Source organism: Cervus elaphus, chromosome 32 (assembly GCF_910594005.1).
Source record: "Cervus elaphus chromosome 32, mCerEla1.1, whole genome shotgun sequence".
Lineage (NCBI taxonomy): Eukaryota > Metazoa > Chordata > Mammalia > Artiodactyla > Cervidae > Cervus > Cervus elaphus.
Genome location: NC_057846.1, coordinates 45,389,125 through 45,412,283, shown reverse-complemented (window position 1 = coordinate 45,412,283; position 23,159 = coordinate 45,389,125). Strand labels below are relative to the sequence as shown.

At 49.6% G+C, this 23,159-nt stretch overlaps 1 protein-coding gene across 8 annotated transcripts in view; it reads right to left on the bottom strand.

The window, feature by feature from the left end:
- The window catches only part of PSD3 (pleckstrin and Sec7 domain containing 3), a 575,456-nt gene that overhangs the window by 451,904 nt on the left and 100,393 nt on the right, over positions 1–23,159 (bottom strand). For 7 of the 8 annotated variants that reach the window (XM_043893683.1, XM_043893690.1, XM_043893691.1 and 4 more), the window contains one exon: positions 20,721–21,570. In XM_043893683.1, coding sequence (XP_043749618.1) covers positions 20,721–21,570 — 850 coding nt within the window. Of the gene's footprint in view, positions 1–20,720; positions 21,571–22,232; positions 22,548–23,159 lie in introns of those variants that run through there. The other variant, XM_043893686.1, reaches the window with a different exon arrangement.

The following is a 23,159-nucleotide window of genomic DNA, read 5'->3' as shown; positions in this document are numbered from 1 at the left end:
GCCTCAAATGTCAGAGAAAAGAATATTTTCTACCATTCAAAAATTAGTCAAGAAAAAAGTCTATTAGCCCTACAAAATAAGGCTAATAGGTATTCAGTAAAAACCAACAACAACAGTTTCTGAATACAGGAAAAATGAAGTCTTTATTAATCTGAATAGTATTTTCTAAATTGGGCATTCTAGTTAGCTGACTTTAGTTATAGCTTACCAAGGGTTACCAGACAATAGTTTAATTTTAATGGTGACTGGTAAAAATACTTTTGAAAATATGAAGTAATAATTTGTTATGTTTCTCTGATGATCTGTGATACCGTGGGGGCCCAGGCTAAACCATTTCAATGATCTCCATTTCCTGAGCACCTGTTCCAAGTGGCCCTCAGCTTTACTGCCGGGATTCCATTCTGCAATCCCCACATTACAGCGAGATAGGTACTGTCATCCTCTTTATGCAGATGGACGAATTGAGCCATCAAGAAATGCAATAACTCGGCTGGAGACAAATAGTGACAGGGACTCTCAGCCACACCCATCTGATTTCAAAATTCATGTCTTAATCCCAAGGGTAGCGGAACGGGCTTGCCCAGCACCCAGCCTGAGGTGCACTGCCAACGTGACACTCCTTGTCTTAAAATGACTGAGTTGGGTTTATTTGTCTTTTAACACTTTGTAATCTGCCAATTTCCCTTAAGCCTCAGATACAATATAAAAAGTAATTCAAGTTCATTGAGAACTCCAGGTGACTGAACTCTAGCTAATTAAGCTTTAAGAGTATGTAATTCCTAATAATTAAAGATGCTTTTATGTGCGCTCAGAAAAAGTAATATTGGACATGGTCGTGCTTAAATTGCTTCTTTTGAAGTTAAGGTGGAAACGTTTTAATAACACTGGAGGAATCTAAACGTGGCCCAGCAGACCCTTCTCCTGAATGTTTTGAAGTCTTCCTGAGTCAAGAAATGTCCAGGTTAACCATGTACAACTGCTCATGTGTCAGGACGAAAAGTCCACCTCCCCACCATTACAGTATTTCCTCCTAAATTTCCTCCCACATTTCTCCTAAATATGTGATTCCTAGAATTGAGGGGAAAGAACTTGCTATAATCCATGCCTCTGTGACTTTGGCTAGAATTATTCTATTATTAAAACAGCGAACATCTACTCTTATTGCCACCCAGCTGACACCAGGTGGAATTGCATTAAAATCATTACAGAGTTTTCTTACTTGAGGCTTATTAGAAAATTAGGTTACACAACCCATCCCACTTCTGAGAAAATTTGACTTGAAGGTGATTTTATTTCTCATAAATCCCAGTAACCTCTGACTGTACAACCACTCCTGAATCAGAAAGCAGTTTTTCTTTCACAAACACGTTACCATCTTTGGGACAGAGGGACAGCACAGCACTGGAGCGTCCTTGCAGCGTCAGCTCATGAGGCCCGTGAGCCGGCCCGGGCCCACCTCCCACCTTTGTCCCCAGCTCATTCTGGCTCCTTCCTACGGACTCAACCGAGACTGGGGTACAGCTTCCTGCGCCCACATCTGGGGCTTCTCCAACTAGCTGGGAGTGCGTGGCTGTCACCTCTTGTGCCTTGATGTCTTTTGTCTGTAAGCAGAGCGACCCACTCCACTTTTCTTGCCTGGGAAATCCAGTGGACGGAGGAGCCTGGCAGGCTGCAGTCCATGGGGTCGCAGAGTCATACACGACTCAGTAACTGAGCACATATGCACAGAAAGTATAAAAGATCCTGTTTGATGGCATTCTTGTGAAGACGAAATGAAACAATCCACATAACACCTGTGCATATATAATGACATATATGATGACACATAATACATGCTCAGTACATGTTAGCTCTTATTACTAACCTGGAGAGCCCTCCGGGCAAGAGGTTTTTCCCACCCACTCAGACCAGGTCGGGTACCCCCACTACACATGTCTACAGCATCTTGACCATCCTAGTAACACATATCATGCTTTTAACGACCCATACAATGCCTGTCTTTTCAGCTAGATTTTATACACTGCAGAGGTAGGCCTGTCTTTTTTTTTTTTTTTTAATCCCTAGCATCTGGCACAGAGCCTACAACTGAAAATTTGTTAAGTGAGTGAAAGTTGATTGCAGAAGCTGTGAGATGGATGAGTTCTTTGGGCAGACATTCAATTGTCAGTTTTAAAAACTGGTCAAGTTGCAGGAGCCATGAATTGAGAGGAATTTGCAGGGTGCCACACCTCAGTTTGTGACATAATTTGAAAAAAAAAAATCAATAACAGTAGTGGTACCTAAGTTTTCCATACCCGCTCTGCTTTATAGTATATTCACACCTATTACTCCACCTCAGAGGCTCACAGAATACGAAAACTGGAAGACACGCCAGAGACATCTCATCCAAAGCTTCACGTGAGAGATAAGGAAACAGAAGGCCATCGCTTCACCCAGAGTCACCGCATCCTCCAAAAGCCTCCCACAGCAGGGCACCGGGGAAGCCCTTGGACTCTCTCCACGTGTTCTACGATTCGAAAACTTGAGTCACAACTTGCGCGGGGATAACTGCACGTGTATGCTCAGTCCTGTCCAGCTCTTCATGATTACAGGGACTGTAACCCACCAGGCTCCTCTGTCCGTGGGGTTTTCCAGGCATACTGGAGTGGGTTGCCATGCCCTCCTCCAGGGGATCTTCTCAACCCAGGGATCAAACCTGCGTCTCCTGCGTTGTAGGCAGACTCTTTATAGCTCAGCCACTGGGGAAGCCTAGAGAGGATGAGAAATTGCACAAAAACGGGCAGATGGAGCTAGAAGGGGGAACAACAGTTTGATGTTCCAGACAAGTGGCAATGCTCCAGGCTTGGGGTGAGAGCTTTGTCTTATGCTGAAGTGAACCACAGCCTCCAGGGCCTTGCAGGCAAGAGCTGCCCTCTAGGGACCCACAGCAGTTGCCAGCGGGCAACTCATCTCCCCCGTCTGAGCCAATGGGTGCCTGCTGGGCCCACAGCCTTGGCCCGCTGTGTATTGTCCATCCAGCTTGGAGAAGCATGCCCAGCAATCTATCCCTTCTGCCCACTGCAGACACCTCCCTTTAGCTTCCGAACAGGGAACACCCGGGTCTGAAGGAAAATCCCTCCATCTGTTGGCACACAGGAAACGCCTTCTGAAAATCACATGGAAGAGAAAGAGCCTCCCCAAGCTTGAATGTTGGGTGCACCCGTTCATAACTCAGGCCACGCGCTGGGGACACAGGTGCCCCAGTTTTGGCTCCTCCAAGGCCTCAGATGGTGGACACCTATCTGGCAGAGCCCCCAGAACACCTGAGCAGAGTGGGTGGCCCCCAGGGATGCTTAGTATCAATAACAGCAGAGTTGAAATGGGTGCCGCCAAGCTCAGGGACTCTTTAAAGTCAGACTCAGAAGAGTCTTTAACTCTCACTTTAGTCCTGGACTCCTTGGAAAAGACCCTGATGCTGGGAAAGATTGAAGGCAGGAGGAGAAGGGGATGACAGAGGATGAGATGGTTGGACGGCATCACCAACTCAATGGACATGAGTTTGAGCAAGCTCCGGGAGTTGGTGATGGACAGGGAGGCCTGGGGTGCTGTGATCCATGGGGTTGCAGAGAGTCAGACACGACTGAGTGACTGAACTTAGTCTTGGACAGCAAGTGGAAGGCGGTCCAAGTGCCTCAGTGCAGCCACACACAGACCTCCTGGGGCCGGCTCACTGTAACCACGAGGACGGGGTGGCCTCTCTCCTCTCTGGCCCCTCTGCTTCCTCTGAGGGCTGCTCTGGACCCCTGAGCCTTCCAGGAAGTCTCTCCCACCTTCCATATCGCTGTCCTGGGTCCCCTGCCCCCAGTCCTGGATATGCTTCATCACTGTGTAGAAATGTCCAATTTTCCATCACACTAAGTCCACAGCTCCCAGGGGGACATGTCACACACCCTGAATTAACACCAAGCTAATGTTGGGCAAGTTGTTCTGAACGGCCTAAACTCAGCAAAAAGAATAGCTACCGGCATCATAATTACTTTCAGCAGCTTGAATGCAAATGTCGTTAAATCTTTACTACAGTTGTAGTCAATGCCATTCATTTTCATCTGTAGTTTCAAAGAATTACACAGGGGAGCTTTACAATTTCATATGAATGATACATCGTATACATGCTGTGGGACCTACCGGCTTGTGAAAACCGTGTGAAGCAGTTTCCACAAGGGCTTAGCCTGCTTGAAAAAACTTAAGAACAAAGCTTCATTCTTCCTAAAGGGGAAGGAAAGGGGACTAAGAGATTAGGAAGAGAGGGCAGCCAAGGAGCCAGCCAGACTCGATGGAAGTGCTTGAGCAGAAGCTGGACTTATGCAAAATGCAACAAATTATGCACACATTAAGAGCAAGGCTGTGCAAACGTGGATCCCACCTTCAAGTACAGGAGGTAAGATTCGCACATAAATACTTGAATCTGAGTTGCAAGTCTCAGGGCAGTCTATCATAATACCTGTAATCTAGACCTGTATCTCCTTTGGGCGGGAACCATGCTGACTGCTGATATCCACTCTAAGAAGACACCATAAAAAGAAAATTCACAACAACGGAGGGCGCAAAGAAAGTAAGGTCAGAAGAGCTAAGTCATTTGCCCAAGGTCACTCAGCTAGTGGACTTCAACACCAGCCCCAACTCCAAACAAGGGCTGCGGGGTAAAACACAGTATACCACTTAAGATTGAATTTCAGATAAAGTGAAAGTTGCTCAGTCGAGCCCAACTCTTTGCGACCCCATGGACTGCAGCCTGCCAGGCTCCTCTGTCCATAGGATTCTCCAGGCAAGAATACTGGAGTGCGTTGTCATTCTCTTGTCCAGGGGATCTTCCCCCACCCAGGGATCAAACCCAGGTCTCCCTCATTGCAGGCGGATTCTTTCACATCTGAGCTACCAGGGAAGTCCTTTTACAGCTCTTTTAGAGAAACAGCAAGTATTTATACTAAAAAGTGTTAAGTATGTCTAAAATATTGCGATTTTTATTTGCTAAATTTGGCAACCCTTCTCCAAATCTCATCCTTGAAAGCTTACTGTTACGTACAAAGGATTTCTGGTTAGGAGTGATATGGCCTATTGCCAACATGTGAGATTGTGATCGAAATATATCTTCGATCTTGCCAACTGTTTCTGGCCCAGAGTGCCTAATACCCTTGGAATTTCCTAAGGGAGGTGATCCAAGGAGGCACCCTTTGTTATGTAAATGAGATGACTCAGGGGACGTTCCTAAGGAGGGGGGCTGGTGTCAGAGGAACCAACTGATCCAAGTTGAAACTTTCAGTCCCTCCCCCACCCTACCTAGGGAGAGAAAGGGGTTGAAGTCTGAGTTCAATCAATGATTTAATCAATTGCACTTTGCCACCAAAAGGCTGGGTTCAGAGAGCTTCCCAGTTGGTCAACACTTGGAGGTCTGGAGGAGTGGCACCTCCAGAGGTCATGGAAGCCCCACGCCCTCTCCCTGGACCTTGCCCTCTGCACCTCTTCCACCTGGCTGATCCTGAGTTATGTCCTTCATCATAAACCAATGATCTAGCAAGTGGATGTTTCTCTAAGTTCTGTGAGCCGCTTGAGCACGTTAACTGAACCTGAGGCAGGGGCCCACTGGAACCTCCCACCTATATAGCTGGTGGATCAAGGGCACCAGTGACAGTCTAGGCCTGTGAGGTATGTCTGAGGGAGGGCAGGGGCAGTCTTACAGGACCCACCCCTTAACCTGTGGGATCTGATGCCATCTCCACGCAGGCAGCATCAGAACTGAATTGTAGGCTCCCAGCTGGTGTCTGAGAATTGCTCAGTTTTCATAGGCCGGTAGGTCCCATGGCATGTACAAGATGTATCATTCATATTAAATTGAAAACCCTCCCCACGGTGGAATTTGGAGCAGAAAAAGACTTTGTTATTAAATAAAATAGGTGCACCAGGCCTGTTTTAGATGAATCATAGTGGCTACAAGAGGCATAGACAAAACTGTCATGTAAAAGATTATTTGTTTTTAATATTTGTTCTGTTAAACACAAGGCAAGGGGCCCCAAATGGAATCACTTAGGCTGAGCCTCCCATCACCAAACCCAGACTTGACTGCAGCTTCAGCCTCTCCCAGGGATGGAGTCTTAAACTAGTCCATCGGGATCACCTGGTCAGCACTAGTGAGGTCATCTGCCTGAGGGACCCCTGCACCCACTTCAGGACTGACCGCGACACACGCAGCCCACGGTTTACTGGTCTAACTTCCTCCTTCCCACCCCCTTGTGCCTGTAAAGTCTTTCATCTTCTGCAGCTCCTTGGAGACCCTGTCCATCTGCTTAGACGGGATGCTGCCTGATTCATGAAATCGTTGAATGAAACACTAAGATTTTTACAATTGACTAAATTGAATCTTGTTTTTTGATGGTTCTGAAGGTGGTAAGCCTTGTAATGTTTAAATCTTTCTCCTCAACACCATCAGCAAAGTCATTTGAGCATCCGTTCCCCAAATATACATATTTGTACATGATTGATGTGTTAATTCACTCATATTAATGTACCTTGCACATTTTGAAACACAAAATAAAAATTTTTAAGGTAAGATATAAAAATACAGAAGGAGTACCACCTCCTTCTTTCTATACCCAATAGATTGTCCTGCCCACCCACTTTGGACACTGCTGCTACGCTGTGCTTAGTTGTGTCCCACTCTTTGTGACCCAAGGGCTGTAGCCCACCAGGCTCCTCTGTCCATGGGATTCTCCAGGCAAGAATACTGGGGTGGGTTGCCATGCCTTCCTCCAGGGGATCTTCCCAACCCAGGGATCGAACCCAGGTCTCCTGCATTGCAGGTGGAGTCTTCTTTTTTTTTTTTTTTTAATTTTTAAATTGAAGGATAATCGCTTTACAGAATTTTGTGCTTTTCTGTCATACATCAATGAGAATCAGGCCTACTGTAAGGTAAGCCCTGGACACCGCTAGACACGCTCAAGACTCGTAATAACTAAGATTTAGTGAACATCTACATGCAGTTTTCTCCTGGGGTCCTTGCACCAGTTCACCAGCCCCTATTTGCCTTTGGTGAACACCGGGGTGAGGGGCTACTTCAGAGGTTCGGGGACCCCTTGTGTCCTACCCTGATCCGCTGAGACCTGCAGAGCCACGTTCTCATGGCCAGGCTGCCTATGAGGTATTGTGGGGGAAGGAGAGGAGGGGGGCAGGGGTACTGCTGCTGGAGGCGGGGGTGTTGCACCCCCACTTTACTGAAGAAACTATGGGTGACATTTGCCTGCAGCCACACAGTCAATATGCTGGCGTTGGAATCCGAGCCCTGATCACAGGATATGCGCTTCTTCCTGTTTCACCATATAGTCTAAGATACCTCTGAACTGGAACCCAAGTATAAATTTAAAAAAATAAAATAAAAACGACACTGGAACGAACTAAGCAGACTTGAACCCAGAGTACCAACAGAGTTTTATCCAATGCATTTGTGTAAAATCCAAATTTTCTTTCACTCTTTTTTTTTTCAACTCTAGGTAGACGCGGCCTAAGTGTTTTTTGAGTATGTGGTCTAACAATGAAAACCTCTTCAAAACATTCTTGAGGGGCAGGATCCTTAAATAACAGGGACTTGTGCACGGGAGTTTTCTGTGCTGGGAACGCAGGTCCTGTCAGGACTTTCCCATCCGTCAGACACACTGGGGAGCGGTCCTGGGTGTCTGGGGAGCCGGCAGGGAAGAAGGGAACGCGGTGTCTCCCCAAGGCTGTCGAGGGGCAGCCCTGGGCAGAGGGAGGGGGAGGGGAGTTTTAATTCGGGGGGAGGTGGGGGAGGGGAATAAAGGGGCGGGGACGAAGCGGAGGCGGCTGTGTTTCTGAAATGTCAGGAAACTAGACTGTTGGCCAGGATATTACAGGCTTTTCTGTTCTGCCCGCCCCTTCCCAGCCTTTTCTCTAGGATCCTGAGGCCCCTGACGTCACTCTTCCACCTACAGAGAGCGCTCCTGTTTCCTACATTTCTAAGCTGAAATAATTTTCTGTTTCTCCAGGTCCCATCGGTTCTGGAGCATGAGTGATGAAATCACAAGGAATTCAGATGTTGAGTGTATATATAACAGAAATTATGATTAAACAAAGAACACATAACCCCTGTCTTTCTAGGCATAGATGGGGGGAGGGTATTCGGGCTACAGAGAGAGGGAAGCCCCCATTCCCCTCCGTGGGAGGGAGTGACTTCTGGGGCGTCACTCTTCCAGAAGCAGAGAGTCCAGTCCCCCTAGCCTGGGGCACAGAAAAAGCAGAGGGCGTGGCTGGCACTGCTGGGGAAGATGCAGTTTGGAGAAGGTTCTGGAAGACACAGAACTAATCCAAGAGGGGGGTCCCCCCCGAGTGTCTGCAAAGTCCATGCCACGTATGCTCCCAAGTACTTTAAATGCTCGCGGTCACTTAATCCTCATTTTCTATCAGGCAGGTCCTCATTTAACCTCTGTTTGGGGATTCTCTTGTGCTCAGCTGGTAAAGCATCTGCCTGCAATGGGGGAGACCTGGGTTCGATCCCTGGGTTGGGAAGATCCCCTGGAGGAGGGAAAGGCTACCCACTCCAGGATTCTGGCCAGGAAACGGAGGCACCAAGAGACTAAGTAAGTAACTCACCAAGGCCACCCGGGGGAAGGCGCAGGCCGTATCCCCCTCTCACCAGAGTCTGGCTCCTGGGGCAGCTCTTCGCAGAGCCCCGAGAACCACTGAGGGCCAGAAGCACGGGGGTTTGCAGCCGGCCTTTAGTGTGATTTTAACAACAGAATGAAATGGCTCTCGCTCTGAGCACGCTGATGGATTTTGATGCCTGCTACAGTCAGGAATAACTTATTTTGTTCTTTTCCTGCTGCTAACAGACTAGGAGCCTGTTTTTTCATCAGGCGAAGACTGTTTCACCAGCAGCACAGACAGGCCCAGGGACACTGCGGGGGCAGCAGAATGGTTCTCCGGTGGTCTCGGGACTAAGAGGCCTGAGGGGTCTTAATCACCATGAGGATTCTGTCTGGGAGGGAAAGAGGCGGGAAAGCCAGTCTGCAGGTGACCGTTGTGAAGGACGCGGTCGTGCCCCAAATTTCTAAACGTCATTGTTGTTCAGGAGCCACAGAGGGACTGTTCCCAGCCCAGACCACCGGCAGCCACAGCCCCCCCCACCCCGCCCCCGACACTGGTCCATTCACAGAACCTTCCCAGAGGCACCCTGCTTCCCTACTAGAAAGAGCTTCACTGATTGGTCCAGCACGCTCCCTTCCTGCGTCTCTGCGTCTCTTAGCAACGCCTCCCAAAGCGGCCCTGTTCAGTTGCCTTCGAGCCTGCCTCCCGGGAAAAAGAACTAGCCAGGTCCGGTTAGGATCCCTCTATCGCACAGACAGGGCACTCTGTGTCCAGACTTTCTGGTTTTGCTTTCAGATTCCCCAAGCTCGCACTAAATGATGCCTACTTTTTTTTTTTTTTTTCTTTGATGCTGGAATATGTGCTTCTGTCACGGATATTTTATTCTTTTCAGTAAATAGAGTTGACTGTTTTAAATTTATTTTTTATACTTTCAAATAGAAGATATAAACTAACAAGCCATAAATCTTAATTTTTCAGTTTGGAAAACATTTGCGCTCTCTCTATATATATGGCCACGTAATTGTTATGTTCCTTCATAATGAATCATAAAATTCACTCCGGACTCAGGAGAAACCACAAACTCAAACCCTCTCTAAGTTCTACGAATCCAACAAGTCTTCCTCCCTTCACTCAGATGGCCCATCTCCATCAAGAATCTTCTCCCGACTAAATGGAACAGAGATGATGACTTTTCTCCTCAAATTATGATGTGCAAATAGTAACTTGCACAGCTTGCCTATTCAGCTGTTACCCTACTGTTGACCTACACTGAGTATGACACAAAATAGTAAGCCTTTATTCTGACGTTTCTTGCATATGTATATGTCTAAAAACGCCTCTTTGCAAATATATCTGTCTGCCTCAAACATTAAGCTTAAAGTAGGAAAAGAAACTTCCGCCTCTGTTTCGTGTTTTATAAAGGACCTATGAAAACATTTAGTAAATTCTTTTAATGATGCTTAAAGTAGGTTACACGTAGTCAACAGTGTAAGTCCTGCCATTACTTGTAATTGTATTTGCGTGGCGCTTTTTTCTCAAAGGGCTCTAGAGGCTATGAACGAGTTGACACAATAAACAAAGGCAGCCGATCCTCAGTGGCTCACAAAAACAGCCCAGAGTTGGCTGGAGAGCAGTTTGCAGAGAACTGTAAGGAAAAGCTCACTTATTAAAACAGACTGAGGATGAGAAGGGAAGATGTTGCCATGAGCTTTCTAAAATGGCCTGAAAAGTAGACTGACTTATTTAAGTTGAAAATACTAGAGGTTATTTAAAGCATGGAGTAAACCTAGTTCTCGAGGAGAACAGTTACTGCTATTGGCTGGGGCGGGGGGGGGGGGGGGCATTCATTATTCACAAAATAGATTCAGAAAACTAGGTCACCAAGCTCAGCCAGAAATATTACTGTAATTCTTTGGCTATGGGCCCACCCAAGAACTCCTTAAATATTAGTCCAAGTCACAAGATAAATACATTTTCATAAAAACACCACTATGCTAAATTTATGACCCCAAGATACTTTGAAATTTTATTCTACTCTGGGTTGACTCCAACACTGACAACTACCCCTTGCTTGCTGAGTCATTGGCATGGACGCCTCACAGTTCACTGCCTGCAAATGTGAACAGGAAGGATGAGAGCACGTAAGGAAAGAATAGAAAGAACTGGTCAAAGAGAAGCTCACTTGGTGTGGTTCTGTCATAATTTCAAAGTTGAGAAACGTTTAGGGAGCACCTACTATGTGCAACACATGTAATATTCAAAAAAGGGGAGTATCTATCTAAATCATAAACACTATGCACTAGAACAAGTTTAACTTTTTGAGGTTACAAACATGGAAAAGATCTGCTCTACTGTCTGTCATTAGAATGCAGGTTCCTTTGAGGAAATCTCAAATCCTTGAGTAACTGGACCTTCCTCCCAGGACCTCGTCAAATCTCTATAGTTGGAACTAAAGGACTTTGAAAAAAAAATAAAGAGCCCCCAGTGTTCAGAGGGAGTTAAGCTGTGTGCCCTCAAGTCTTCTTTGACAAGATTAGGAAGTGGGAAACAGGGGTATCCAATCTAATAACCCGCAGAGTAACTGTAGGGAGGTCGCTTCATAAACACACAGAGGCTTCCCTTAATTTCTGTGTTTCTCCTCTACTTAAAACTCACCAAAGTCTCCCACTGTACTTAGAATAAAATTCAAACTCCTTATTGAAAAGTTAGAGACCCTGTGTGCTCTGGCCCTGCCTACCTATGGCTCTGAGTAAGTTCCCCAGCAACTTATGCCCCTGATGGCCCAAAGGTACAGAGGGTCTGTCCTAAGTCGCTTCAGTCATGTCCAGCTCTTTATGACCCCATGGACTGTAGCCCGCCAGGCTCCTCTGTCCACGGGGATTCTCCAGGCAGGAATATTGGAGTGGGTTGCCATGCCCTCCTCCAGGAGATCTTCCCAACCCAGGGGTTGAACCCAGGTCTCCCGCACTGCAGGCGGATTCTTCACCATCTGAGCCACCAGGGAAGTCCAAGAATACTGGAGTGGGTAGCCTAACTCTTATCCAAGAGATCTTCCCGACCCAGGAATCAAACCGGGGTCACCTGCATTGCAGGCGGATTCTTTACCAGCTGGGGTATCAGGGAAGCCCTATATTAGAGGCAGACGCTAATAGCAGCAAGAGGGAATAGGCCTGCATGGAACAAACTGAAACATTACTAAAAAGCAAAGAGAACCCAGCCAGCAGATCTGAGGCATCAGGTATAGAAGCAAATGACCTCACAGATTTGAAGTTGCCAGCAAGCAAACCTGCTGTCACAGTGACTGCCCAAGTTATCAAGGCAATTAATGACGTTGTACACACGTACATGTGTCTAAGGAGACAGGAAATGTTAAGTGATCTTCAGAAAAATTTTTCTCCAAAGTGCTATTTTAAAGGCCAGGCAAAATTCGGTTTTCTAAGAGAACTGATTTCTGTGGAACATGTTAGAGGACCTCTTCCTCCCCCTTCCCTCCCCCAACCCTTCCCACAGTTATAACTGTGTAGCTAACCATGTCTCCTTTAGTTTGAGCGTCTAGAAAGCGCAGGGCCAAATGTGACTTTCAAACATGGCTCTCTCTCTGCCACTGTGGCATGTTCTTTTGGGTTCCTTTCCTGATCTCGACCTGATCTTTTCTTCATCTTGACACTTACTTATATTTTCCTAGAACTGATTCTTTGTCACTAATTTACCTTCACCATCATTTTCATTGTGCGCTCTAACTGTGGAAGTGAAAGTGATAGTCGCTCAGTCGTGTCTGACTCTTTGCAACCCCATGGACTGTAGCCCTCCAGGCTCCTCTATCCATGGGATTCTCCAGGCAAGAACACTGGAGTAGGTTGCCATTCCCTTCATGGGATATTTCAGACCCAGAGATCGAATCTGGGTCTCCTTCATTGTAGGCAGATTCTTCACCATGCTCTGGTCGTAGGGCGCTGTAAATCCTTTATGGACAAAGATTAAGTCAGATCTCTCTGCTTATGGCATGGGATGGATGGGGTGACATTTTGATTGTTACTTTGTCATACAGTCAGATTGAGAACTCAGTGAAGGGTGACCAAGCTCCCTGCAGATAAAATGGAATTTTCAAATGGCAGAACAAGGTAAGTGCTTGAGTGGGGCCCTGGGGCTTTTTAGCTCATAATCTGCTGGAACTGGTAATTGAAAGGTTAATGCAAAATCACACATCCTGAAAATTGAAAGTTAGATTCCGAAAAGTTAAAATCGACTAAAAAATAATCACAGGAAATGTGCACAACGCGAAGGGCAGCCAGAAGGGAGCCGCAGCTGCTGATTCCTTTGGAACCAAGGGAAGCGGCCTTCCTCACCCGGTAGGCCTCGGCGGCCCGGTGCGGGGACCCTGCGGAGCCAGGGCTCTTCAGACACAGTTCAGCTCAAGGAACCATACTCTCCCCACTGTCCTCGCTTCTCAGGTCCTGTGGGCATCCAGGAGTTGCTGCAATGTTGAATCACACACGGAACCTGAAGGGCTAAGGAACCCTGCTAACATCACCTAAGGAGGTTTCACCTAAGGACTTAGGTTTGTGTGAATCTCGTAGCATCTTACAATCTCTAAAAACCCACAAGGAGGACTTCGCTGGTGGTCCAGCGATTAAGAAGCTGCCTGCCGATCCTGGGGACACGGGTTCAATTTCCTGTCCAGGAAGATTCCACGTGCCGCGGAGCAACTACGCTTGTGAGCGACCACTACTGAGCCCGCACACCAGGGGCCTGCGCTCCACCACTAAAGAAGCCACCTCCCTGGGACCCAATGTAGCCATCAATGAGTGCGCGATTCTTTTAAAAAAGTCTTTGGATTAAAAAAAAAATCCAAAGGAAAAGGAAAAAAAAAGCCTTTGAAAGAGAAAACTTGCCATATTATGCCCAGTAGCATATATTTATAGGTTTATAAACAGATTTATAAGTTTATAAATCTGTTTATAAACCACATCAGGCAGTAATCTGAATCTAATATATTGCTTGTTCAGGGACTCTTGCTTCTCAAGTGGCACAGTGGTAAAAAAAAAAAAACCCACCTGCCAAGGCAGGATCTCCTGCAGGAGACTCAGGTTTGATCCCTGGGTTGGGAAGATCCCCTGGAGGAGGTCATGGTAACCCACTCCAGTATTCTTGCCTGGAGAATTCCACGGACAGAGAAGCCTGGCGGGCTACAGTCCATGGGGCTGCAAAAGAGTTGGACAGGACTGAGCAACTAACACTTTCACTCCACACTTTCACTTCAGGGATTCTTTTAAAACCTCTAAAACCTCTCTAAAAGCTACAAAAACTGGCCTCCCTAAAATCTGAGAGGGCTCAAGTAGGACATTTATACAAAGCAGTGACTTTATAAGCTGTAGGTGAGACTCCCTGAGAGTGTCTCTGTCACCTACAGGGTTGGCTGACCCCAGCGGTCCCCTTCTCTGCAGGTCAGTTCTAGAACCTTCCCTCCCACAGGTTCACGGGGCTGTAACAGACGCAGGCTCTCGGTAGACCTGACCTCACCATGGGCACTGCCTCGGGCCCTGCCCCCACATAGCAGGCTGGGTGGACACCCCCGCCCCCAACCTGCACTGGACGGAGATGCCTCTTCACGGACAGGGAGGCAGGCCCGAGGACCCCAGTGTCCGATGAGAGGAGATGGAAACCTGGGAATGGGGGGCGACTGTGTTCCTCCCGGGGAGTAGGGAGGAGAGGGAGCAGACGTGCAGAAGGAGAAAAAACCAGTCCGAGAAGGGCAGGTGGGGAGGGAACAGGGCAGCCAGCGGGATGAAATGACACCTGGAGCCTCTGGAGCCCTCGGCTGAGGGCTCTGAGACCCAGCTGCACCTCCACGCGGGCCCACCCGCCCAACACTTGTAGGCAAGGATGCTTCTGCTCGTGAATTCCCCTCTCAGGCGTGAAGTGGCCTTGAGGGTTTCTATCACACACAACCAAGGATCCTAGCTAATTTCCTTGCAACAGAGCACTTCTGTTCAAGGGCACAAATCGGGCCAGTTAAAGTGAAGCAATGGCTGGAACGGATTCCAACTGGCTGAGTGAGGACCAGCCTCTTTGTCGTTTTGGGTCTCAATTTTGGAATCCATTTCCAGTATCCCCTTCACTGAGTAATTGACTGTTGGGACTAAAAACACCAATACCTTTCAGCAAATGTATTTCCGTTAAACATGGGAGGAAAACTAAACACAACTCCTGCTTCCCTGGGGGCTCAGACGGTAAAGCGTCTGCCTGCCATGCGGGAGACTGGGGTTCAATCCCTGGGTCAGGAAGATCCCCTGGAGAAGGAAATGGCAACCCGCTCCAATACTCTTGCCTAGAAAATTCCATGGATGGAGGAGCCTGGTGGGCTATAGTCCATGCGGACACGACCGAGTGACCTCACTTTGATTAAAAAAAAAAAAAAACTCAATTTAATATTTTCTCCAAATACTCTCAGGCCAAACCTAATACTTGACAAGTGCTATCAATATTTTGTAAAAAAAAAAAAAAAAAAACCAAAAATTAGCACTTGAGATTGGAAAACAGGCTATATGTTGGTGTACAATGTTTTAAAATGAGTTTTTAGCTCCTCTTTATGCTCTGGATACTGGAGAGGAATCTAATTTAACCAACAAAGGAATTTCCCAACAGTAGGGACTTCTAAACATGATAGACTTTTAGGGATTTGTCATCAAAAGCTGTCCTTTGGTGGATTTGTCACAAACCCGAGTGCAAATGGATTGGCAAGAATTTAGAATCCTGAGCTAGAGAGTAGGAAACTAGAGTCTGATCTCTTCATGTTGCAGGAATTTAGACCCAGACTGAAAGAGAACACCTTTACTCAGCTCATGTGAACCAAATTACTTAGCTAACTTGAACCAGACCCTGGGTCCCAGCTCCCACGGCAAATCTTCCCTCCACTTCTTGGGGGGAACCACGTCAAGCAGTCCACGTGCTCTCTGCCCTCTTCTCCCACCAGAGTGCAGAAGAGGGTGTGGTTCCATGAGGGTGGCCCCCACATACTGACCACAGGACGTCTGTGCGAACGTCAAAGGGAGGGGTAAGGACAGAGAAAGAGTGAGAGAAGGTTGTCATGGGAACGCGGAGGCAAACCACAAGATGAAACAGAGCTGAAGCCCATTCTGCTACCTCAGGCTTTGTTTATCCAAGTAAGACATCAAGACATCTATGTCAACAGCCACGCAGGGTAAAATAGACTAAGGATAAGCTTTTGATTTCAATCAGTACAGTCTTCTGAACAGTAAAATCCCGCTTTAAAAGGGCCACTGCACATTTATCTACATCGCTGTTCAAATTACTATATGGCATTTGTGTAAGCTCTCTCTTTGTTCTAGCTTCTTTTAAAAAAAATTCTACATAGCTCCCCAAGAATGATGACTATAAAGACAGGATTATCTAGAATTGTATCATTCTGTGCGCGGAACAGTTTCTAAACTGACAACAGGCCAGAAAAGTCAAACAGGCTTGAGGAATTAAACATTAACTCCAGATGAGATCAATGATTCCTCCTGGGAGAGAGGTATATACCTCTCTGGGGGTCAGTATTCAACTTCAGAAAGGAGTTGAATGAAAGGAGTTTCATTCAACTTGCCATCCGGTCAGAGAAAGAAACATTAGCCTTTAGCGGAGAGGCAGCAGACAACTGTGACCCTAAATGTTGTGGGCGATCTGTGTTAATGCCCAAAGAAGGCTCTGACTCTATCACTGGGTGTTAACCCCGCTCCCAGGGTTCATTCATTCAGCCAATTGTGAAGTGCGGATCCCGTAGAGAGTGTCCTCTGGCTGAAATTCCACATTGCCTGAGACGTACAAGTCCACTGCATGTAGCTTCCCTGCCGTGAGGCCCTTTGACAAAATAATCTTTAGAGACGAGATGAAATTAGATAAGTTTCATCCTTTTACTTCATTCCCTTTCTGGATCTGACGATTCATACTTATCCTAGAAGGTCAGAGCTGGAAAGGCCTCAGTGGTCAGACGGGGTAGCCTCGCTTTGCTCAGTGAGTCGTCAGGGCGCTTAGCTAGTTGGCTGGCAGAACCAGAGCTTCATTTCACTCCCCGAACCTCAGTGCCAGGGACCTTTGCTCTAAATAAGAACTCTCGATCAAAAATGTAACATACTTCACAGACATATTTCGGACCCCGGTTTTGTTTCAAGGCGAGACACAGAGGTTGTTAAAGCTATTCTTTCCGATCTGCCATGTATACATGGACCCCTCCCCCTTGCCCTCAGCACCTCAGGGAATGACTGTCCCCCACTTTCCCCAGGGCCTGACCTCCAGCCCCGGGGGAGACCCTGTCCGTCCTGCTCACTCTCACCCTTCTAAACCCTGAACACTCCTAGCGGCTGGCGAGGAAAACTCAAAAAAGTGATTGTTTGTGAGAGGGGAGAGGAAGAGAGAGAGGAAAATCAAAATAAAGAGGTAAATTTGCTGGAAAATTTAAAGCTACAGGTGGGGTTTGTAGGCGTGGGGCTTGACATCTGGGGGCAAATTTTTAATATTACTTACTGCTAATTTTCTAATGTCATCTACACACCAAAAGTCATTGTTATTTCAAAGCATAAAATACATAAGATAGGAAGACTTAGTAAAACACAACAACAACAGCATGGAAAATCCCCAAAATGATTGTAGAGGAAGGTTTTTTTCCCCTTTTCATTTGAATTGTGTCTGTTTTCTGCGTCTTTATATCGTTAGCCCCAGACTTGAGCCACACATCACCAAGGCCAGGTCACTAGACCTGAGGATCCCGAGGCCCCTTCTCCCAAGCCCCAGACCCCCTAGTCCCAAGGCCGGTGGGCTGCCTGCCAAGGAAGGCAAGGAGAGCGGGGCTCCAGCCTCCGCAGGGACCCTAGGAACTCTGTCCCCATCACTGCTGTGTCCTGGCCTTCGGTCACTGACCACGCTCCAGCCTCTGTCTCCACATCCACGAAGTGGGCCCAGTGATACAGTGCAGCCTCACAGCGTTGAGAGGTTCTGATCAAAGGGGGCCATGTTCCGGAAGCCCCCACGGGGCACAGAGGGCTGCAGTCATGGTCACTGAAGCCCAGTCACGGTTTGAACGAGGGACTAAGGGATTTGTGTGCACACACTTGGAAAGATGGAAGTCAGCAGGGATGCGAGGATGGGAGTCCCTCACTCTGGACTCCATCTGTTTCAACAGTGAAAGAATGCGTGCTAACTCACTTCAGTCGTGTCCAGCTCTTTGCAACCCTATGGACAATAGCATGCCAGGCTCATCTGTCCATGGGATTCCCCAGGCAAGAATACTGGAGTGGGTTGCCATGCCCTCCTCCAGGGATCTTCCTAATCCAGGCACCGAACCCGCATGTTTCCTGCATTGGCAGGCAGGTTCTTTATCACTAGCGCCACCTGGGAAGAATAGACTTGGCTATTTAAAGTGCAATGAAGAAGAAATTTGACACTTAGGATCTAGACTTGTCTGCTTGATACCAGGACCTCCATCCTATGATACACAAGTAGGAAAATATTTTTGCTTCCATATAAGCAACACTTCAGTTTAATAAATGTAGTAAATCTTTTTTTTTTTTTTTTTGACTGTGTCATGCAGCATACAGGAATATTAGTTCCCCGACCAGGGATCGAACCTATGTCCCCTGCACCGGTGGTACAGAGTCCTAACCACTGGACCACCAGGGAATTCCCAATAAATGGAGTAATTGATCACATTTCTATGCGTGTATCCAGTGAAAGGCCTCTCAACTGATGGCTCACAAGAAATCTGCTGCCGCTTTGCTGTGACCCGAACAGCTAAATTCCAACGCAAATTCAGATTGGGCAGTGCTCAGGCACTAATCTGTCAGACCCAAGGGCGTGTCACGTGCCCAGGGCGGGGCAGGTGGAAACCTCACTCTGCTGACTTTTCCCTTCTCTAACACCCAAGACAGGCAGAGTCACTTGGCTGGTAACAGCCCCAAACATCTGAAGGACTTGTAGTTCTGAAGGCTGACTTCCATTTGCTTCCCTGGTGGTTCAGATGATAAATAATCTGCCTGTAATGCGGCAGATCCGGGTGTGATCCCTGGGTTGGGAAGATTCCCCTGGAGGAGAAAATGGCAACCCACTCCAGTATTCGGGTCTGGAGAATCCCAGGGACAGAGGAGCCTGGCGGGCTACAGCCCATGAGGTCACAAAGAGTCAGACGCGACTGAGCAGCTCACACTTCACTTCTTCCCTGGGGCAGAGAGCATCACACCATGTGACCGGCTCAGTTGAGGCTAAGTTTAGCCCTGCTTTGTCCCCTGACCCTGGAGTCCCTCGCTGACCCCTCTGACTCCATGGTTCCCGGTCCTATCTGGTCTCAGGGACCCTGCTTCTCTTCTCTCCCCTAAGACAGGGCAACCGAGAGACCCTCGCTGGCCCCACAGCAACTGCCGGGCAGGTGGGTCCACAGTGTTTTTGGTGGGAAAACTGAGAGCTCTGGCGGTTTGCTCAAGGTTAGGACTTGAACGTGGGGTTTCCACCTTTAGCCAGGGATCTTGCCATCCTGGCTTTAGACGGACCAGATGTCTGGGGGCCCGTTAGCACACGTGGCTAAAGGGGGCAGACAAAGCAGAACCTGACCCATCTGGACCAGCTCCCCCAGTGCCTCTCCCGAGAGAACTGGCAACAGCTCTGGGGCTTTCTTATCACCCAGAAGATGGAGGAGAAAGGAGGGGAGGAGGAGCTCTCAAGTCATCAGAGCGGCCTCGAAGTACACAAACAACTCGCCGTGACCCCGGATTCGGAGCCTGGGCTCTGACGCAGGGATGTGCCGTTCCTCTTAAATCCCTGTAGGAAATGCGTGATACAAGCACTAGGATGGAATGTAAACTGTTTCCTAAGGAAGCACACTCGCATCTCTCTTCTTCCCAGAGTTTCGCTCCAAGGAGAACTTGAACTCATCCTCTCTCCCTGATTCTCCACCATGACTCTACCGGCTGCCTGTTAAGAGGAAAGGGGCAAGGAGAAGCCCCTAAAAGCCCACGGGAGAGAGACAGGGGCTCCAGATGAAGCCCACGCCTTGGGAGAGGTTCCCTCCTGATGTGAATTCCATCCATTTCTCTGGTGACTTCCCGGGGAGCTCCCCTCCACGGGGACCAACCACACACTCCAACAGGAGGGCCCCTCCTCCACCCCTTCCCACCACCCCTTCCCCTGACACGCTTCTTCAGCCTCACCCTCACTGCCTGTGTGCAAAGTATAGCAGGTCGTCCACGCTATCAGGAAAGGAAACGCAAAAGCATACCTGTCAGTTCTGTCCACCCATTCTGGGATCGGGACACCTGAGCTGGGTGGAGCCGGGAAGATGGGCTCAGACACCAGCTTGGTGAGGAGGCTGAGTGGAGATGCAGAGAATAAAATGCTAATAGCAAACAGGAGGCTTGGCCAGGAAGGAGCTGGCAGAGATGCTGGAAACCACCTGGGGCTACCCTTTCCCTCCTGATGGGAAGGAAAGTGGGGGCTGGAGGCTGACGCCCAGGGTGAACATCCACCTGCCGGCAGGGATGGAAGGTGGTCCCGTAGGTGCAGAGGGTGCTGGGCACCTCCACCATCCCCCTGAAGCCTCCCCAAGGCTCCATGCCCATTCTGGAGAATAGGTTTTGCTTCTGTCTTTTCCCTTTTGGAAGGGAAGAGGAGGATTTTTGCCCAGCCACTTCCCAATTTCTTCATCTCAAGTTGGGGATAGCAGCCTGCATTTTCCCAGGAGGTTATGCAGCTAAGTGGGATATAGGCAAAAACGCCCAGCATAAGGCTGGCACGGCCCAGGCCTCAACAAGTGTCTCTGTGCCTCCTCCATCCTTTCTCTTGGTTCCCCATAAAAGTTGCACATCCCTACCCAACTCTCCTGCTCTCATCCCTGGCAGAATCTTGGGAAGCACTATTCACTCTCCCCTTCCACACAATAAGCTCATGGTGCAGGCGGAGCAAAGAAGAAAGAGCCAGGCACGCATAGCGAACAGGAGACCCCAGTGCGAGGAGCTGGGGGTCCTGAGGGCCATCTGGCACCTGGTCCACTCTTGTCTTCTCTGACAAGAGCGCGGGTCTCGGGGATTCGGCCGCACACACTTTCTTACCTTGAGAGGCAGGGCGGCAGGCGGGGCGGCGCAGCTCCTGCTGGTCTGGAGGGGCGCACGGTGCCTGCAGAGCCTGGCGCGGCTGGCCCGCGCGGGGGTGCCCGCACCCTGAGCGCTCGGTGGGCGCGCGGGGCTGCGGGCCGGCGCCTCGGTTCCGCCCCGGGACCCCTGGCTCTGAGCGCCCTCGGCAGCCTGGGCCTGCGGAAGGGAGCACTCCGAGGCGTCCTGAGCCTGCGGGTCGGTGCTCCACACGTCCCGGCGGGCAGGACCGTCCGGCCAGGGAGTCCAGCCCACCGAGGGGCTGCGGCCGCCGTCGCCCATGCCGGGAGCCGGGCTAGGGGGTCTGCATGGCCGGGGCTGCCGCCGTCCACGCGCGCCGGAGGCGGGGGCCGGGGAGCGCCTGCGACCGGGGGGTCCGCGAGCGCGCCCCCTCCGCGCATCCAGGGCCCGGGTTTTCTCCTCTCCCTTCGCGGGAGCCGAGTAACAGGGGGCGGCTGGCGCCGCGGTCCCACGGCCCGGCCTCGGCGGGGGAGGGCCAGCTCGGGGAGGGGGCCCGAGGGCCCCGCCCGCCGAGGAGCCGGCCCCGGGACCCGGGAAAGGGCGGCCCTCCTCCGGGCCCCCCGCGGCGGCGGGCCGGGCTGGAGCCGGGGCGGGGCGCACGCGCGCAGGGGGCGCCCGAAGCTGCACGAAGAGGAAGGACGTTTTCATCTGCTGATGCCGCTCGGCCATGGCCTCCGGGGGCTCGGCTGGGTCCCGCCGGGCCGGCTTCAGACCTCGGGGCCCAGGGATGCGAAGGTCGGCAGCGGTGGGCGGGCGTGACCTGGCCTCATGGCTCCACGACGGCCTGACCCTGAGGAAGCAAAGGACACACCTTCAGCCCCCGAGGGGTCTTCAGGGAGTGGGGAGGGGGCTGACCCAGCCGCGGGTCTGGGCTCTGCACTCAGGTCCCAGCATCGCAGGAACAGACGGGGCTGGGGGCAGCCGGGCTGGCAGGGGGACTGGGCTGCCCTCTGCCTGGGGGGTCTGAGGAGTTCTGACCTGTGATCCGGCCCCCTCCCCGTGTTTGAAATGAAGACACTTAAAGTTACTACTTTCCTTGTCTATCCCAACCTCCATTTTTAGCGACATCTCTTGCTTGACGTCTGACCCTGAGACCGGTGTGATGGAAAGATGAGCCTCCAGGACACTTAAAAGCTCACTTTCAATCCACCTCTCTTGCATCGGTGACACACAGTTGTAAACAACTTTAATGTCTTCATCAACTTCCTCTTTAAATCCTGTGGTTTTTCAGGAATTCCCCGGGGTAGCCCCAGAGTCCCATGGCAAAATACTAGGCATCCTAGGAACACAAAAATAGTTAAAATAAAGATGAAAAAGAGAAAAGAAGAAAGAAATAAAAAAGAGAAAAAGATGAAGTAAGAAAATCTGTCCAGGTGACAAATCAGGCAGGAGGGTTGTTATTTTTGAAAATTCCTTTAGTTTTCTTACATTCTGAGAACAATAGGAAATCACCTGAAAATTCATCCAGTAATTCCGGTTAAGAGGGTTAACACAGGGAAGCCTGGCTGCGGCAGTCCATGGGGTCGCAAAGAGCCTGACACTGAACGGGCTCAGTATCCCTCACAAAGGAAAGGCGCGCTGGCCTTGACCCTGGGAAGAGGACTGCAGTGGGTGGAAAAGATCTTTTCTTTATCAGTTTGAGCTCGACTGGAAGGGAATCGGGAAGCCATCCTCCGAGACGAACTGGCAGGGGCCTGGAGAGCTGGCAGTGCCCGGGCCTGAGCCCCAGCCCCCTGCCCCCCAGCCTGACATCACACGGGCGGCATGCCTGCAGTGGCCAGGGGCCCCCGCCCTGGCTGACCACCGCTGCCTGGGCGAGGCGGCTTGGAAACTCTCAGAGGAGGTGGTGGGGCGTTCGTTCCCCTCCTTAAACGTCTTTGCACAGCTTTTCCTCCCAAGTTTATGGAGGCTTCTCCTTGTTTCCAGACAAGCTGACAAATGACTCAGTCTATGTGTGTCCAGAGCGGTCTGGGCCAGGCTGTGGACTCTGTAGCCCCTTTGTAACAGACACTGTGACAGAGAGAATTTCAGCCAAAGATGCATCCGTGTCTCAGATTCATCCATTGAAAGAATGATGTGTTGATCTGATTACACTTAATTTCAACAAAAATCCTGTGTGAGTAATGTCTGTGTAACTCGCTCACTATCCTTTAAAAGAGCTTGCTTGGACACTGCAATCACTCAGCAAGTGCTAGTTGGTTAACTGATGCCCTGATGGTAAGGGGGAGGAGCTTTGTCTTCCTACAGAACAGAGACCTGGGAAGAAGGACCACTGTCTTGTTTTAGCTTTCAGCGGTGTGGGCATCACAGCAGGTGCTCCGCACTCCTCGCTACTCACAGTTCAACACAGTCCACTGTGCGGTGAGGAGGTGGAGCGCA